Source organism: Dipodomys merriami, unplaced genomic scaffold (assembly GCF_024711535.1).
Source record: "Dipodomys merriami isolate MVZ:Mamm:240054 unplaced genomic scaffold, mDipMer1.0.p SCAF_8, whole genome shotgun sequence".
NCBI classification, from domain to species: domain Eukaryota; kingdom Metazoa; phylum Chordata; class Mammalia; order Rodentia; family Heteromyidae; genus Dipodomys; species Dipodomys merriami.
Genome location: NW_027206401.1, coordinates 56,323,559 through 56,342,035, shown reverse-complemented (window position 1 = coordinate 56,342,035; position 18,477 = coordinate 56,323,559). Strand labels below are relative to the sequence as shown.

The window sequence follows — 18,477 nt, the reverse complement described above, 5'->3', positions numbered from 1 at the left end:
ATTGCCCAAGGCAAGGCTCTACCACTTAAGCCACAGCGCCAGTTCTGTTTTTTTTTTTTTTTTTTTTTTGATGGTTAATTGGAGATAAGATTCTCACAGATTTTCATGCCTGGGCTGGCTACAAACCACAATCTTCAAATCTCAACTGCCTGAGTAGGTAGGATTACAGGCGTGAGGCCCAGCGAATGGAATTAATAATTTGAATGGCATCAGGTATGGTGGCTCATGGCTATAATCTTAGGTAACTGAGAAGCAGGGACTAGGGAATTGGGATTCAATGCTAGCCCAAGCAAAAACAACAACCACAACAAAACCCCCCAAACAGACCTCATCTCAGCAAAAAATATATGGTCAGGGTGACACGAATCTGTTACTCTAGCCACAAAGAAGTGTAAAAGAGAGAATGACAATCCAGGCCAACCTTGGCAAGGAAAGCAAAACTCTGTGAAAGCAATAGGGGCTGTTGCTCAAGTGATCAAGCACCCGCCTGACAAGTATACATGCCAGGTCCTGAGTTTGAATTCCAGTATCACTGATATAAAATCGATGGCTTTTTAAATTCCATTTTCCACTGTATCTTCATAAACAAACTGTGGATCTAAGGAACACTGCTGCTTTCTTAGGTGAACATTTAAAATGGTAAAAGTAAATTTAATCTATGTTTTATATGCTGAGTTATCTGTACAATCAAATATTTTAAGGTTTCTTGTATATAGTATTTTATTAACCATCCAATATACCTCTCAGTTGCAATGATTTTTGGATTATTAATCGCATGCAAAACTTAACAGTTTTAGCAATGTGTATGTGTGTGCATACATGTGCGTGTCCATACATATTTATGAATGATAAAGCTCAGGGACAGCATCCAAGCCCTGAGTTCAAGTCCCATGTCTGACAATAATAATAATAATTCCAGTCATGTGTATGCATACATATGCAAATACATATGCACACACATAATTTAAATAGTTCATGTATAATTTAAATATTCTTACCATGGGATCCACTTTTGTCCAAAAAGTTGCTGAGATTAAATAGTGTATTTCTAGAAGCCAAATACTGAATAAATCTCTGAAAAACAAATAATTAGAATTAAGCACCTGTATTCTCAAACATACTTCTAAGCCACTTCTGACTTTAAGGCAAACTTTATTGAGATTTCCATCGTGAGCCCTCTTGCCTAGTTATGGACTTCCTCTTTCTCTGACTATAATACTCAACACTACCAACTCAGCGAAGCACATGCAAACTGGGGACCTTCAACTTCACACACAACAGAAGCACTGCACATTCAACCGAAATCAGTAGGTATTCCATATAAAAGGAATGATTTTATCAATCTTTTCCCAAACTAAGTACTTTATGAAAGCAATTGTCTCTCAAAGGCACAAAGGACCATTTTCTATGAGGAAAATAGTCTCACCCTTTCTCCTTCCTTAGTCTGTTGCTCACTAATAGGTTTGTACAGTATATGCATTTTAGGCACTGGTAATGATTAATAGCTCAATCTCTTTAAGACAAAGTCTAACTTAATGTATTTTTTAAAATAGGTAAATCAAAGATTAAAATTACACCATGGATGATATGGAAGCACAGATTTCCCCCCTTCTTTTTTGGCTCATTAGTGAAAATTCAAAGGATCTTAAATCATCACCACATTCTTCAGTCGATGTCTCCCTCCTCCACCAAAAGAGATAGCAGAGTTGCCTCAGTTTACCTCATTTCCATGCACCATGAGATGATGTGTTGTCACCAAGGCTTTGAACACAACCACCCAGCTACTATTGGTTGCCCGCTCAAAGAGCGTGTCTGCCATCTGAGGGATATTAACATTGGTTTCGTTGGTTGCCTGGATCAAATCTGCAACAACAGAAGATCTTCATAAATCGTTATATTTTAAAAAAAAATCCCCCTCAAACATTAACCACTTAAACCTCTTTACTAAAATGTGACTTTGAAATCACTCAGAGAACGGCCAATTAAAAAATTAAGCCAGGTGCCAGTGAATGATGCCTGAAATCTAGCTACTCAGAAGGCTGAAAGCTGGAGAATCAAGGTTAAATTATAGCCTGGGCAGAAAAGTCCATGAAGCTCCATCACCAATTAACCAGCAAAAATGTTGGACTGGAGGCCTGGTTCAAGTGACAGAGCACTAGACCTGACCAAAAAAGTTGACTGAGTGTATGAGATCTTGAGTTCAGGCCCCAGAAACAGCAAACACACAAAAAATAAGCAGTATCTTTATATATGGACATTTTTAGTACATTATTTAACTAATGTATTTTTATGTTTTTGCAGGGACTTGAACTCATTGCATCAAACTTGCTGGCTGGCTTGCTCAGCTGATGCTCTACCACTTGAGCAATGCTTCCTGACAGTTTTTTTCTTCTGTTCTAGAGTTTTGGAGATGGAGTTTTGAGAACTTCTCTGCCCAGGTTGGCTTTCAACCTCTGTCCTTATTTTAGCTCCTGAGAGGGTTGTATAAGCCATCAGCACTTGGCCTCACTATTAAAACTTGGCGTAAGAATAGCTTTTCAACTGAATTCTCTTCTACCTCTTCCTGAATTTTATATTTGCTAATATTGGTGCCTTTTTTGTGCAAATGATGAACTGCAGGAGAGCTAAGCCCCCTGCTCCAAGCACAATGTCTCCAATGTAGCTGTTTAGCCTAACTATACCACCATGTGGGAGAAAAACATAAACATATTTTTGAGACAGGTGTGCTTCCCTTGGATATTAATATTCAAATATGTTGGTAGATATAGTTTCTAGACTATGAGCAAATAGCATGTTCATCAAAGCTCTGGTAGAATACAAAGCCAGTGTTAAGTTCTGATAATTTTGACCTGAGTTTCTAAGACAGCATGGTCCGTATCTTCACATGAGTACAACTCCAGGTGATTGGGGTTTCATAAAGTTCCAATAGGGCGTTCTCAGAGTTCAGAAGATGTGCTGAGTGTGCAATATGTTGTTAGCTGGTGCTCAGGAGCAGAAGCTGAGTCACGCTGGGGTGGGGTGGGGTGCACAGCACAGCTGACTGCTTCAGAGCAGGAGGCCCCACTACCCGCCAGAGACCCACAGGAGGCTCTGCAACGCCCCTCCCCCATCCCCCCCATCACTCTCTCTCTCTCTCTCACACACACACATCCACTGGTAACATGCGACCTGCACACCTGATCCATGCGTTTCTCTATTTCACAAGACATAAGGCTTACAAACGGATGAGCTAGCACTCAAGCAATTTTTAGTGCTTGGACTGAAGGCTAGGTATCATTGTTCTGAACCAAACCAGGCTTATACTTCTGATTGGTATGTACTTCAAAATTGCAGTCATCATCCTTATCCTGACTATAACACTAATTCCCCCTATACAATATGTTCCCCATCATTTTTCTTTTTTTGCATTCCTTATGTCCTTCAGCCAGCGTTCCCTGATCCTTTCCAAGCCTCACCTGACTCCCTGCACTTGGAAATCGTTTCACTACTGGTTCTGACTAATGCACAAGCACCACGTCCAAACACCTAGAAGACGGAAACACATGCCAGCGCTTGTCTCCTGGGCAGTGACCCCAAAGCCCGCACACCATAAATGCTTACTGAGCAAATGAACACGAAGCACACTTCACCCAGAGACATAAGCAGGCTTTGGAAACAGAGAAATCTCTGTGTCATCATACTGTTGCTAACATGATATCGTGGCACTGTATTTGATTTGAAATTCTGTGCCAGTCCCAAAGTCTTCTGTTCTCTTGTTTATTGAACTCCAAGGTGAAGATATAGGGGAGATGAGAGAGAATCAGACAACACTAAAATCTCTCTGGGTGACAAGAAGAGAAAAGCAACACAGTAGAGCAGAAAGCCCAGACCAGAACCCAGCGCAGCCCTGACCAGATGAGTAATTCCAGGCAGATTATTTGATGTCTTTGCCTCAAGCATCATTGTTAAAATGGGTAACAATTACTACCTTTCAGAATGCTACCAAGACCACAAACTACTATCTGTAAGTGCTCAAAGTAACTTTTTGTAAGTTCTGTTGCAGGCATATTACATTTTGAGAATTTAGGGTGAGGGTGGTATTAGGAAATTCTGATTGGGACCCTGAAGTAATCTGTAAAATAGGGCAGGAATGAGGACTTTTCTTGGGAGTGGTACTGGGGATCGAACTCAGGACCTTGTACTCGCTAAAAAAAAAAAGTGCTGTACCAGTTGAGCCGTGTCCTAGTTTGTCAGATAAGGTTTCTTGCTGACATTGCACAGGCTGGCTTTGGACCCGTGTTCTCCTTCTTCTACTTTCCAAACAGCTGGGATCACAGGCACCCAATATCACATCAGGGCTGGCAAGAACATTTTAAAAACAAAAACAGATACATGCAGAGAATGGATCCTTAAGAGACGTGTTTGGAGAGCCGTGGCGGTCGGTGAGGAGTGGGTGGGAGAATGGCCAGTGAGGACTGTCCATGTCACACTGAAGAACTTCACTTCCTCCGATGGACAAGGGAGCCCATTTTAGACTTTTAGGAAAAAAATTACCAAGTAGAATTGTCTTTTTGCCAGGCACCAGTGTTTGGTGCCTGTCATCCTAGCTACTCAGGAGGCTGAGATGTGAGAATCGCAGCTCGATGCCAGCCTGGGTAGGAAAGTCTATGAGACTCTTATCTTCAATTAACCACTAAAAAACCGGGAGTGGTGCTGTGGCTTAAGTGGTAGAGTGCTAGCTTTGAGTAAAAGCACTCAGGGACAGGGCCCAGACCCTGAATTCTACTCCATAACCAACTTAAAAAAAAAAAAAGATTTGGCTCTTACTGTCAACTACCTTATAAAATGCGTACTAAACACAATCGGCAAGACACAGCAGAAGCACAAGTCAAGAACCATCGATCTCTGCATGAAAAGTATACCAGAAGATAGAAAGACAGGAAGCCAGGCAGCCCAGCTGAGCTGAGCTGAGCTGAGCTGAGCTGAGCTGAGCTGAGCTGAGCTGAGCTGGAATGGGGAAGAGCAGCAGAGATTGCGAAGGAGAGACAGGAGATTTAGAGGAACTGGTGGGCAGGTGAACCTGAAATCTGCCAGCTGGATTTCTGCTTGGAGGCAGGGGTCCAGTCAACGCTATTTTCGGAAGTTGGCCTCAGGTGGACCTATACTATTTTAGAGATGATAAACTTCAAAGTGCTGTTGGAGATAGAAGTGGCGAGGTCTGATAGGGAAGCAGAAACGTGCTGAAGTGGAAACGTTCTGAAGCATTTTGGTCCATATACAAATCTTGGAGTTATCACCAATCAAATGGGAACTGGAGTTATGAGAAGAGAGAGGTCATATAAGGAAAGAAGAAAAGTGTATATCAGAGCAAAGCTAAGCAGGACCAGCATGGGTGATGAAAATGGAAGAAAGTGAATAAAAGAACAAAGTGATACAGAGGAGCCCAGAGAAGTGGAACAATGGATTATTTAAAGAGAACTTTAAGACGTTCAAGAAGAAACTGGAAGTCCCCAGAGCCAAACACTGCCCACAGTCCTGTTTGTCTGAAACAGAACTGACATGCCAGGCCGAACGGACTCGTGGACTTGACATCAGGAGGAGGAGGGGTCCAAGGGAAAGGCTGTGTGTTGTTTAAAGATGGGCGGTATTTAAGCATGTTTCAGGTCAAATAGAAAAGGTCACAAAGAGGGGAGGGATAACGTCTGGAAAAATCTAGAGGCAGGATGTGCTGTAGAACCAGAGGTCAAGGCCACAGAATGAGGGTGAATAAGAAGGGGTGCTGTAGAGAGAGAAGAAGCCATTATTCTTCTGAAAAAGAATGTCTTCCTGGAGGCAGTGAAGTGTGTTCATGCTACCAAACCTTCATCCTCAGTATGAGTTTTCCTGGAGAGGAGACGGTCTCACTGTCTACTCGGACTGGTCTGTATCCCCAGGCTCCAGGGATCCTCTCTCTGGCCTGAGCCTCCCAAAGCAGCAGGGACTAGAAGTGTGAGTCACTTTACCGGGCTATCGTCATCTTTATGTGACAGGTTGCCAAGCTACAGCTTGCTCAGAAAATCAGGCATGCTTCTTCTTTTCCTAACGTCTTCCTTGCGCACAGACGGCCATGTTTGCTCTGAGCCCAACTGAGCCCACACAGATGCAGTGACACAGCTATCACACCTCACTCCCCAGACTTGCTGCTTTTAGTTATTTTCCATGTAGCCCGTGAATTTTGTGTAAATCAACCTTCAGTGGTCCTCCTACTTCTCTACCTCAAGTGTCACCAGGATTACATGCACACACAGCTTTCTGATTCAGTGGGGTCTCCCTAACTTCTTTCCTTGGCTGGCCTCATACTGCTATCCTCCAGATCTCTGCCTCCAGTGTAGGTGTGAGCCATCATACCTTGCTTTCCCAGCCGGAATTCTGAATGCAGTAAATATTTCATACAAACAAAAGCACTTTAGAGTCCCTCAATTACTTAAGAGTAGAAAGGAGTCCTGAGGCTGGTTTGTGAACTATAATTTTTTATACGTACATACAAACAGAAGATCTCAGTTGTTGGCTATGCACACATTTATTTTAAGATGTTTTAACCTAGAGATAGCATCCATTTATGTTCTCTCTAGAGTATACATTTTCTTTCCTTTTCCTTTTCCTTTTTCATTTTGTTGGTCGTAGGGCCTGAACTCTAGGCCTGGGCACTGTCCTTCAGCTCTTCAGCTACTAGTGCCCTACCACTTGAGCCACAGTGCTACTTCTGGCTTTTTCTGCTTGTGTGGTGCTAAAGAATCAAACCTAGGGCCTCATGCATGCAAGGCAAGCACTCTACCACTGATCTACCTTCCCAGCCCCTAGAGTATACATTTTTCTCCTGCTCTACTTCCTCATCAAACTGTTTCTGCTTAAATAATTTCAAGATATTAAACAAAAATATAACTATAAGTATTCAGAACAAATTCTTGAGAATTGAGAGTCTAAATGCTCTTTATGGAAGAAATACAATGCTCTATATTTGAAGTCTTAAGCATTCAAAGTTTTAATTGAATTTAGGAATATGTATTCTTTTGAAAGTCAGCTTTATAAAAGTACAGATAGCAAGCTGGGCATATGTGCTATTTGATAAGTTTTGACAAACATGCAATCGTCAATCTATCACCCACATCAAGGACAAGAGCTTCTGCAGCACCTGATGATTTATCCACGCCTGTCAACACCTCCTCCCATTCTCTTCCTCCCTCCCCTCCATCCCTTACCAGCTACCAATATGCTTTCAATCAATACAAATCAATCTGCATTTTCTAAATTCCACCTAAGGAGAATCAAACCATTGTTTGTAGTGAGGAAGAGGGATCTGAATGCTTTCAGTCAGCATAACTTGAGATCTGACCATGTTACTGCACCTAACCATGAGAGAGCACAGAAAAAGTTTTCTTATTTACCTATTAATGCACATCATCTGGGGTTATTCCAGTTTGGGCTATTCCACATCCATCTGCTTTGAACATTTATTTATATAGTTACTTGTATGTAGATGGGAGTGTACTTTTATTTCCCTTGGGTAATTTCCTAGAAGAGGATTTGTTGTCATTATTGATTACTTATTTATTTATATTGTAAAGGTGATGTACAGAGTGGTTACAGTTATATAAGTCAGGTATTGAGTACATTTCTTTTTCATTCTCTGAACTCAGGGCCTTCCTCATGCAAGGGAGTTAGGTGCTCTCCCATTTGAGCCACGTCTCCAGCCCTGCTTCCAAATTAGACTGTCCTCCATAGCAAGGATAATGAGTGCACATCAAGCTTTCCATTGGCTGCAATGGGTTCCTGCAAACTCTGTTGCCTGGCCAACAGTGGTCCTCCTTACCTCATATCCCAAGTCACGAGAATGACAGGGCATTCGCTACTGAGCCCGCTTGGCCATTTATTTATAGTTCACCTTAAGAAATGACTTGCAGACCAGGCATAGTGGCTTACTCCTGTAATTCCAGCTGCTTGAATGACAGATCAGAAGGACTGTGATCCGAGGATAGCCAAGATTAAAAGGTTAGTGAGATCGCCCATCCCCACCTCATCTGTGTCCAACAGTAAACCAGGCCTGGTGGGCTCTGCCTGTGCTCCCATTTACAAGGACAGCCGTAAGTAAAGGGGTCACGGTACAGGCTGCCTGGCAGAAATTCAAGATCCTGTTAGAAAACAGTGAAGTCAAAGAGGCCTGGGCACTGAGCTTAAGATGTACAAAGTTGCCGGGCGCTGGTGGCTCACGCCTGTAATCCTAGCTACTCAGGAGGCTGAGATCTGAGGATCGCGGTTCAAAGCCAGCCCGGGCAGGAGAGACCATGAGACTCCTATCTCCAATAAACCACCAGAAAACCGGAAGTGGCGCTGTAGCTCAAGTGGTAGAGCGCTCGCCTTGAGCTGAAGAGCTGAGGGACAGCGCCCAGGCCTGGAGTTCAAGCCCCATGACCGACAAAAAAAAAAAAAAAAAAAAGATGTACAAAGTCTGTCTAGCAAGCCTGAGGCTCTCAGTTCCAACAAAGAACTATAATAATAATCATAACAACAACAATACTCCCAAAGTATTTCTACAAAGTTACATTCCCACCAGCAGTATAATCATGGTTCAATTATTATTGATCCTTGCCAAAATTTGACAATGGTCTCTTACACTTTTTCTTTTTGCCATTCTTTTTTTTTTGCCAGTACTGGGGCTTGAACTCAGGGCCCGGGCATTATCCCTGAGCTTCTTTTGCTCAAGGCTAGCACTCTGTCACTTGGCCACAGCACCACTTCTGGCTTTTTCTGTTTATGTGGTACTGAGGAATCGAACCCAGGGCTTCATGCATGCAAGGCAAGCGCTCTACCACTAACGCACATTCCCAGCCCCTTTTTGCCATTCTTAGCAAGTATGTTGTCCAATCCCATGATAGTTTCTGTGTGCCTTTTCCTGAATGAACAAAAACATCATTTACTTGGCTTTCATTTAGTTTGTCATTTATTTCAGGCAGAAAAGTGAACACAGATTCTCTCTTTTTTTTTTTTTTAACTCTAGCTTGCTTTAGAGTCTAAGTCTCTCTCTTTGGTAGTTTCAAGCAATTGAAAATTTCTTTCAAACACCCTTCTGAGGTAAGATAATTCATCCATAGGAGAATGAAATAAATGAGTATAACTGGGAAGACAGCTTTAACTTTTAGGAGTTGTACATAATTATTCACTAAATTGAGACTAGCAACAAACCTGTACAGCCCTGGAATGCGGCTTGACCTGCACTCTCCAGTACCATGTGAGGCTGATAACCACACAGGCTAGGTGTCCAGTTGGCTCTCCATGGCCCGTGAAACCCGCTGCATGGATTGCTATGTCATCTCTTCTCTGAATCATATCCAGCTCAACTAGAAGCGTTTGTAGAAAACTAACTGCTCCAAAGCACTCACTCCACTGAGCCTGGCTTCCCCCGGGCCTCCTGCTGTCCACTGAAATAAATACAAACACCTCAAGTATAGATCTTCTACCTTATACTTACGCCTTGAGCATGAGACCTTTACTTAGATCGTAAGTATAAGGTGTAAACCTATACTTTACCTCACGGATAAGGCCTTTCATTAGAAGTCTCAGCTACTGTCCTGATCTTTTCAAATCCACAAACTGTGTTCCAACAACATGGACACCTTTTCACGCTCTTCTTGTCATGAAGAATTCCTCCGCTATCACCACATATGCCGATGAGCTCTCAATATTCTGCCAGCCGGGAGTCTTTTCTGACCTTTTCTTCAAGGGGAAAGGGTCGTTGATCTTCCCTTTTATTCAGGGCAGGACAAAGGACTAGGAGTCACAAACCTAGTTCATGACCCAGCTTTGCTACTTATGGACAAGTCGATTTGACCATTCTGTGCCTCTGGTTTTACGCCAAGCAATGAGGATAACATTAATTACTACCTTATATACTGTATACTTTGAGGCTCTTATTACACAGAATCGTAATTATTAGTTTACATATGTCTGTTCTCCATGCATCTCCAGGTCTACCGAGGCAAGAATGAAGTAACATCTGACCACAGGCTCCGGCTATAAAGCAATCATTTCAGACAACTAGTACTAGCTTATCTGTATCAAGTTAAGATAATTTTATACTAAAGCTAGTGGCAGGTATTAGAGACCATTTTTCAGTAGTCTTTGTTGTCACAATTAAATCAGCAAGGTAGGAATGATTTAGTTTCCATTAAATTGTCAAAGATACATTAAGCAGCAAGTGAGTTCAGAAAGGCATCTTCTATACCATTCAAAACTCCACCCCTGGGGCTGGGAAAGTGGCTCAGTGGTAGAGTGCTTGCCTTGCATGCATGAGACTCTGGGTTTGATTCCTCCGCATCACAGAAGCAGAAAAAGCTGGAAGTGGTGCTGTGGCTCAAGTGATAGAGTGTTAGCCTTGAGCTGAAGAGTTGAGGGACAGTGCCCAGATCCAGAGTTCAGGCCCCATGACTGACCAAAATAATAATAATAATAAAAAACAAAAAACAAAAACAAAAAACTCCACCCCTAAGTAAAACTCCACTTAGACTGAAGGCCAGTAGAGAGAAGGAAGATGAGCTGTTCTTTTTATCATCTAATTATCTTCTTAACTGTTTTTTTTTTTTTTTTACAAAAGCAAATGGAGAACTATACTCCAAGTCCAGTGGCTATTATTCATTTCTTAAACACTTCTGCAACATCATAGCCATTTGGAATATTTAAAATCCTCCTTCCCTTCTCGCCTCTCCTCTTCTCTCCCGTCTGTTATGGACTGAATGTTCATGTCCCCTACAAAGTCCAAATATTGAAATGTGAACTCCTAATGTCACAGTATTTGGAGGTCTGGCTTTTAGCTGGTGATTACCCTGAGTGCAGAGCCATGATGAAGGAATTGGTGCTTTTATAAAAGAGAGCCCGGAAAGCCCTTCAGTTCCTTCTGCTCCAGAGTGGGTGGGGGAAATGGTGCGAAGCCAGCAGTCTGAAATCTAGAAGAAAGCCTTCACCAAATCTGGCCATGCTGTACATACTATATACACTACACATGCCACACACGCTATACACAACACACACTACACTCGCTATATACCCCATATACACTATACACCCTATGTATAGCATACACTGTACATACTATACACGCAATACACCCTATAATGCTATACATCCTATATATGTTGTACACCCTACATATACTACATACCTTATATACTCTGTATACTCTATACACACAACACACCCTACATGCCCTACATACATTATACCCCCTATATGCCCTATTTCACTCTACACCCTATACACACAACACAGCCTATGTGCCCTATATACACTATACACCCTATACACCCTATACACACTACACACCCTATACATCCTATATATACTATACATGCTATACATCCTACCCACTGTACATGCTGTACACACTATACACACTGTGCATATGATACATGTAATACACCCTATACATCCTATATATACTATACATCCATACATAGTACATAGCCTATACACCCTATATACACTATATACCCTATACACACTATATATCCTTCATTCTGTACATGATATACACACACTAGACTATATATCCTATGCACACTACACACCCTATATAAGCTATATATATATATATATATATATACACTCTATGCATACATGTTATACACACTATACACCCTATAATGCTATACACATTATACACCTACACATTGTTCATGCTATACATACTATAGAGACTATAGAGAATATACAGACCATATACCCTATAATCCCCTACTACATACCCTATTTACTCTATACTCCCTGTATACCCTATACATCCTATATATGCTATATACCCTATACATGTGATACACACTATATACTCTCTATATACTACATATATAAGCTATACACACTATACACCCTACACATGCTATACACCCCAGATACCTATATACACTATACAACATATACACATTATATTATATATACACCCTCTGTATGCTATACACACTACACACCCTATATATACTATATACACTATAAACCCAATACACACTGTACAGCCTACACATACTATGCATACTCTACATCCCAGACACCCTATACATACTATACATACTTCCAGACAAATGAACTGTGTGAAGTCCATTTCCTAACCCTCCATAACTAACAGTTCTCCTTTCTTTCCCCCTCCCTGCTTCCCTGGCTGCCTATCCATTAACCATGTCAGACAGTTCAAACACACATATGCTTCAAAATAAGAACAGATCCTTTCAATGTGGACAATACAATTAATAATGACACAGATGAATCAGAAGCTTTCTTCTTGGGATCAGCATGAGTGAGAGGCAGTAGTGTGGGCTCCCCACCAGCCATTTCCCTTCTCTCCCGCAGGAGAAGAATGCCGAGCTCATCCTTGCACGTCTGTCAGCATTATAAATACGTCAGAATCGCGTCACCTCGGCTTTGCCGGTAGCTACATGCATGATTAGCGGTCTGCTGAGAGGACACTGTCCTCAGGAATAAAGAAAAATGTAACAGAGCAGAAATGTGGCTCAGCCCCTTCTACGATCGCACATTTCCTTCACACGTGAGGTCCTGGCCCGCGCGGGACAGACTGTCAATCAGATGAAGGTGTCAGTGTACACAGAAGCACCAGAGGCTGAGTGACATTGCTGAGCTGCCAATCAAACCCCAAAAACGACCCCTGCCTCCAGACAGCCTTTGAAAGAACACAGCACTGTTCTGTGCTGCGGTGAATGGCTGATGTGATTGCTGTGTTACCCTGGCCCGCTTTCTCTCCTTGTAACAGTAGGGATCAGGACCCCAAGGACAGACTCTCCATGAAGATCCCAAAACAAAGCAAAACAAAACCTCCAAAGCATCATCCACCCCAAAGGCTGCACAAATCACAACCCAGGAACCAGAACTATGAAAAGGAAAGGCAGTACAGCTCCTCCAAAAGCTCATGACTCCTTATAACAAGATCAAAAAATGCTGACAACAGCGGAAACACTAGACAAATCTGAAGTCGACTTTTAAAAGTTGATCAGTTACCTCAAAGAAGATGCAAATAAACAGATGGATTCAAACAAGGAAGTCAGCCTCAGAGCCGGATGGGAAAGTCTGAGACTTAAATGAGGAATCAGGGAAGGTCGACAAACAATTGTATTAAGTCCTTACTTTGAGCACTCTGTTATTTGCAGCTAAACAGGATGCACAAACAACAACACAAAAGGAACCAACCCTAAAACCTCTGAAGACTCCTCTGGCTCTACTGTCTTTGGGGAGCTCGTGGCTCTTTATAATCCCACAGCACCTGTCCTTTCCAGCATGCTTGACAGCCTGGCAGTGCCTGAATTTGGGATAAGAACCCTTTGCTTAGAAGTTTAGCCTTTGGTGAGTCGGTGAGAGGAACTAAGAGGATTATGAAAGGATTCTATTTTAGAAGGAGAAAGGGACTATCATTTTTTTTTCCCTTGTAGAAAGAAGATCAAATAGTGTGCGGTAAGTTTATTTGATGTAAATTCTGCATGTAGAAATTCTGAGACAGCCTGAGGAAGATTGTGAAGTGAGGAGAACCAGGATTGGAAGAAGGCAGCTGGCAGGAAGGGTGAAGAGGTCTGGGGGACACAGGATCCAGCCAAGGTGAGGCTGAGCTGTTTGGGCCATTTCCCACCGTCTAGGTGGGTGCCCCGCCTGAAAGGGCGGGGCTAAGCTTCGCAGATGACAGCAAAGGAAAGAGACAGGTAAACAAGAGATGATCCTAAACTGCAGATAGAAGGGGTCAAAGAGCAAGCACCTTTGCACTCACAGTGGTTTGTAAATGTGCCAACATGATGATGTCTATTTGCAGAGTTTAACAGCAGGAATCCTTCATTCCCACTCTCCCTCTTTCAACAGAAAGAGCTAAGATGTCAGCCTTTAAAGTCTCTCAGTTTATTCAATATAACTGGATTTATTCAAGTTAATTCAGTATCATTAAATCTATGAGTACTTTTGCATTACAACACTTGGTTTTTTAAAAAAAATATAAACTAATTTCTACATGTTTTAGGTAGCTCTTTGTTTTCTGTTCCAAACAAAACTCTATATGCTTTGTCACTTTGTGTAGATTTTTGGAAAACCATAGACACACTACGAAAGATTACTTCTTATGCGATTTGTTCTGAGATAGGATTCTGGCAGATGCAAAATTAGGAGACATGATATACGGCACACAGCCTGAGCTAAGGCCTGGGAGTCAGACCAGACCTGGTTTAATTACTCTGTATTACTTAATAACTGTGTGGCTCAAGCAAACTGCCCCTCAGAACCTCTGCTTCTTCAGCCCAGTGACAGGGAAACAACAGCCACTATCTGGCAGCTGTTTTATTTAACTGGGTAAGGCAAGCAAAGAATTTTGATACACTATAATATGAAAGAGAAAGAGAGACAAGAGACAGAAACAGAATCTATCTATATCCACGTATCATCTACCTCTGTCTACCCCTCTTCCTCTCTGCATATGATACACAATTATAATTAGATTCAACCCTTGGCCATCTAAATACAAAGGGACTTGGAAATCTTTTTAAGTTAATGTCAATTAGTTTATTAACAAATATTAACTAAAAGCCTATTTCGTGCCAGGCACTGTTTTATCAGCTAGAGACAGAACAGCCAACAAAACAGACACTGTCAGTTTTAACGAAGGTATTCTAGAAGCTAGATAACAAGTGGGCAGAGATGACCAGCGTGATCAAAAATAGGGCTGGATAGATTGACACACAGACAGATAGATGGTGCCGGCAGCCTGATCAGAACGTCTCCCTAAAGACATGATATTCTAAGAGACCTACTGCAGGCATTCTGTCATCTTTGAAAGGAGAATGGGAAAGGAAGCAGTGCATACAAAGGCTTAAAGATGGAGGCATGACCAGAAGCATGGCTCAAGTGGAAGAGCACTAGCTATGAGTGAGATGGAGGTGTGCCGGCAGGCGCAAGAGCATACAAGCAAGGCACTGGGAACAGAGACAAGCGAGCCCAGGAAGGAGGCGCAGGGAAGAGCTGGCAAGCTTCTGAAACTCAGTGCAGCACGGCCACAGGAAGGACTTGGCTGTTTGTTTGGTGCTATGGGAGATACTCAAGGGTTCTGACCACAGAAGTGATGCGACCCAAATTATATTTTGACGAACAACTGTGACAACTCCAGGGAGACAAATCAGGGAGGTAATTTTAGCAGCTCACTGGGCTGGAGGCAATCTTGAGCTGGTGTCCTTGTGGCAACGGGACGGAAACAAGAAAACAGAAATCAGACTGCAGGGACTTCAGAGGTTGAGCCAAGAGAAACAGCTGGTGGGTGTGTGCTGAGGGCGGAGAGAGAGGCGTAAGATAGAAGGGTCAAGAACGCTAGTGGTCACACCCGAACGAGTCGCATTGCTTCCTCTAAGACATGGAAGCGTGCTGTGTGCTTCCACGTGGTTCTTGACCGACTTTGTCGCTGTCTCTGACCTCACTCCGGGGCTTCTGCACTAGTTGAAGTCCATCCAAAGGCACATGGGCCGTCAAGAGAGCACCGAAGAGCACGCCCCTGGCACACTGGCCATTGAAGAAGCACAGAAAACTGTAACCCCAAATGTTCAAAACCTGCGCCATAGTAACCTTTCAATGCATTAAGAATTCCTGACTATGGAGCTAGAGCGTGGTTTGGGTGGGAGAGACCTTAGCTAACAAACACAAGGCCTTGAGTTCAAATCCTTGTATTGCCAACAACAATGGCAACAAAGGATTGCTGGTTATGAGTCACTGTTTCCAAGGGCAGTGGAAGAGACATTGCAGGCGCTCGACCTGACTCAGAGCTCCAAGGACCCGGGACTAAAGGCACCTACTACCCTCACTACACGGACTTTGGAGTGGAAAGACATGCGTGTGCACAATGCTAACACTCTCCAGGGCTGTGGAAAACTAGTAGGACAACAGTGAGGAGTTGATACGTTTGTCCTTCAGCTTGATTACGGCTGTACCAACAATGTGACCTTACATAAGGTAACATGGGATTTCTATAGAACTATGCCTGCCAGCCATAGAACTATATAGGTTTTTTCATTAAAAAATATCCTTTCATCTTTTGAGTTAAAAGATCGAAATGGCTTTTAAGTAGTTGTGACAAAGGGTTTCCGGTGAACACGTCAAGTTCATGAGGACAATGCACCGTGGTCAGTGTACCCTTCTACCTTTCTCCCCCACAATGCATCTTGCCTGGATGACAATGTCACCCCTTGCTTCTGTCATTCTCATCCTGGTTGTCACGGGGGACTCTCCAACAGCTCTGTGCTACTAGGAGCAGACAACAATTAGCAGCAGCAGAACCAGTGACCGATTCCTTACCAGAGGAGACAGCCCTGTGGGAGCGGGTGGTGGTGGCTGATACCAGATCTGGGAAGCAGGAGAGCTAGGTATTCTGGCATCCACAGAGCCCCTCCCCCCCACAGCTGGTGGCTGCTGGGAGGGCAGTCTCTATGGTCCAGGTTGCTAGGGAGATTGGAGGAGATACAGGCAGCTGGGTTTCTGATTTCCTGTGATTGCCACACGTAGATGAATACAGGTCCTATCGACATAGTGGGAATACGGTTTCATTTCTTTTTCAGAGGGTAATACAGGCTTTTTTTTTTTTTAATTAAGTTTGCCTTTAAATGATCCCCCAAACAGTCTTGTAGGGGTGCCTCTAGGGCAGAGCTTGCCGTGTTGATAACCGGATCATGTCTCAGCCCATCATCCCTGCACTTGACCTCCTCTCTCACCCTGAGAGCTCTCTCCGTTCCATGCCACCTTTCCATAAGGAAAAGCAGAGGTTCTATGCATGGGCGCATTGAGCAGAAACTGGGCATCCGTGTTCTGTTCCAAGCATGCTTCCTACCCACACATGGGAAACTTAGGTTTCCTAAAGATAAGGAGCACTCAGAAGTGGTGACAGTGGCTATAGCATCCGGGACCTTCCTGCCATCTCCTCACCGTCATATTGGCTATTTTCCATCCCCAGCCCATCCAGGCCCTGATCTCCCCTCCCCTTCCTCTCTCCTCTTCCCAGGGCATGCTCTCGCCCCACAGGGCCTAAAACTTTCTGTTTTTAATCTTCACAGCCCTCTTATTGCCTAGGAAGAAACATTAAATACCAAGGAATATACCTTCCATTCTTAAGCACTTTTATCCTTTACTATGGAATTTAAGTAAAGAGAGGGAAACAGAATATCTAGGTGAACTGAAAAAAATTTTTTTGAATTAAAAAAAACTGTCTCCCTTTTATTTCTTAGGGGGAAAATAGAAGGGAAAATCAGAAAGGGGTTTTACATTCGTTTAAAGAGCGGTTTACTGATGGGGAAATAGGGTGGGGCTGGGCAGGCAGAAGACTGGTCAGAATTCAGAAAGAGGGTACTGCAGAAAGCTCACTCAATAGACATACCCAGGGGTACCTGTCCTCAAAGCCCTACCTTTAACTCTCTCCAGGCCCCACAGAGAACCCCACCAGCCAAACCATGCCAACTCCTGTCTGTCCAACAGGCCGAAAAAGGAACCCAGGTTCCAGTCCCGTTACAGAGAGAGAGAGAGAGAGAGAGAGAGAGAGAGTGGGGGGGGTTAGGAAGATCTTTCTCCCTCATGGAACACTGAATTTTCAATCTCAAAACACTGTAACAGAGGTTTGTGCTTTGGTGATTCAGCCCCGAGCCTTGATGTACTTTAGGAACAATTATAATAATTATCATTGAACTTAAGACACCTGAAGAACTTAACTACTAACCAGAACGCTGTAGTGAGAGCCTCCACCATGGTGGGTGGTGGTGGCATCTGGGCTGAACCTAGTTAGAGAGGCCTTCCAAGTCCTGCTTCTGTCTGTCGGCCACCAGCCCAGGCCCAGTGCTCAAGTGGCCTGCTGCTCAGGGCCTAGGCCAGAGGGGACCAGAAGGCAGGGAGTGAGTGGAGAGCCACTGCAGGTGTGCAGAAGACAGTACCTCCTTCACCCCATCCCCGAGGAAAAACACCAGAGAAGAGACCAAACAGAGTCCATCTCAGATAGCCAGAGATACACGGAGGCTCACACCAGAGCCCCGGAGCCACAAGTGGCAGATTCATCACAAGAGAACCACCAACAGCCTCGGAGTTGGGAGCCAGGGGTGGGGAGGGTGCATGCGCATGGAGACCCTCCTTAAGGGAGAGGAGACCGAGGTGGAGACTGGAGCCAGGCCTGGCTGGGCGAGGCCTCAGACTCCATGCACTCGCACTGCAGGTGCAGAACACCTCCTTAGAGATTCCGATGGCACTGGACCCTGAGTCTGACACGCGAGGGGCCATGCCGGAGAGCGTCTACTCCGCTCTTCCTTGCACTCTGACCTTGCGCAGAGGCTGCTGGCTTCAAGGAGCTCCCAGAAGGGAAGGATGCAGGAGATGCAGTTCCTGACGGCGCTGCTCTGTGGGCAGGGCTGGAAGTTACTGAGGAGCTGTGTCCTCTGACCACATGTTCCGAGACACAGACCATGCTAGCGTGGT

General features: G+C 43.7%; 1 protein-coding gene across 1 annotated transcript in view; it reads right to left on the bottom strand.

Annotated features, from left to right (window-relative positions):
• The window catches only part of Snap91 (synaptosome associated protein 91), a 114,389-nt gene that overhangs the window by 69,183 nt on the left and 26,729 nt on the right, over positions 1-18,477 (bottom strand). The window contains exons 3-4 of the mRNA XM_070010822.1: positions 1,721-1,863; positions 999-1,074 (exon numbers count right to left, since the gene is read on the bottom strand). Of these exons, the coding sequence (XP_069866923.1) occupies positions 999-1,074; positions 1,721-1,863 (219 nt within the window). The remainder of the gene's footprint in view (positions 1-998; positions 1,075-1,720; positions 1,864-18,477) is intronic.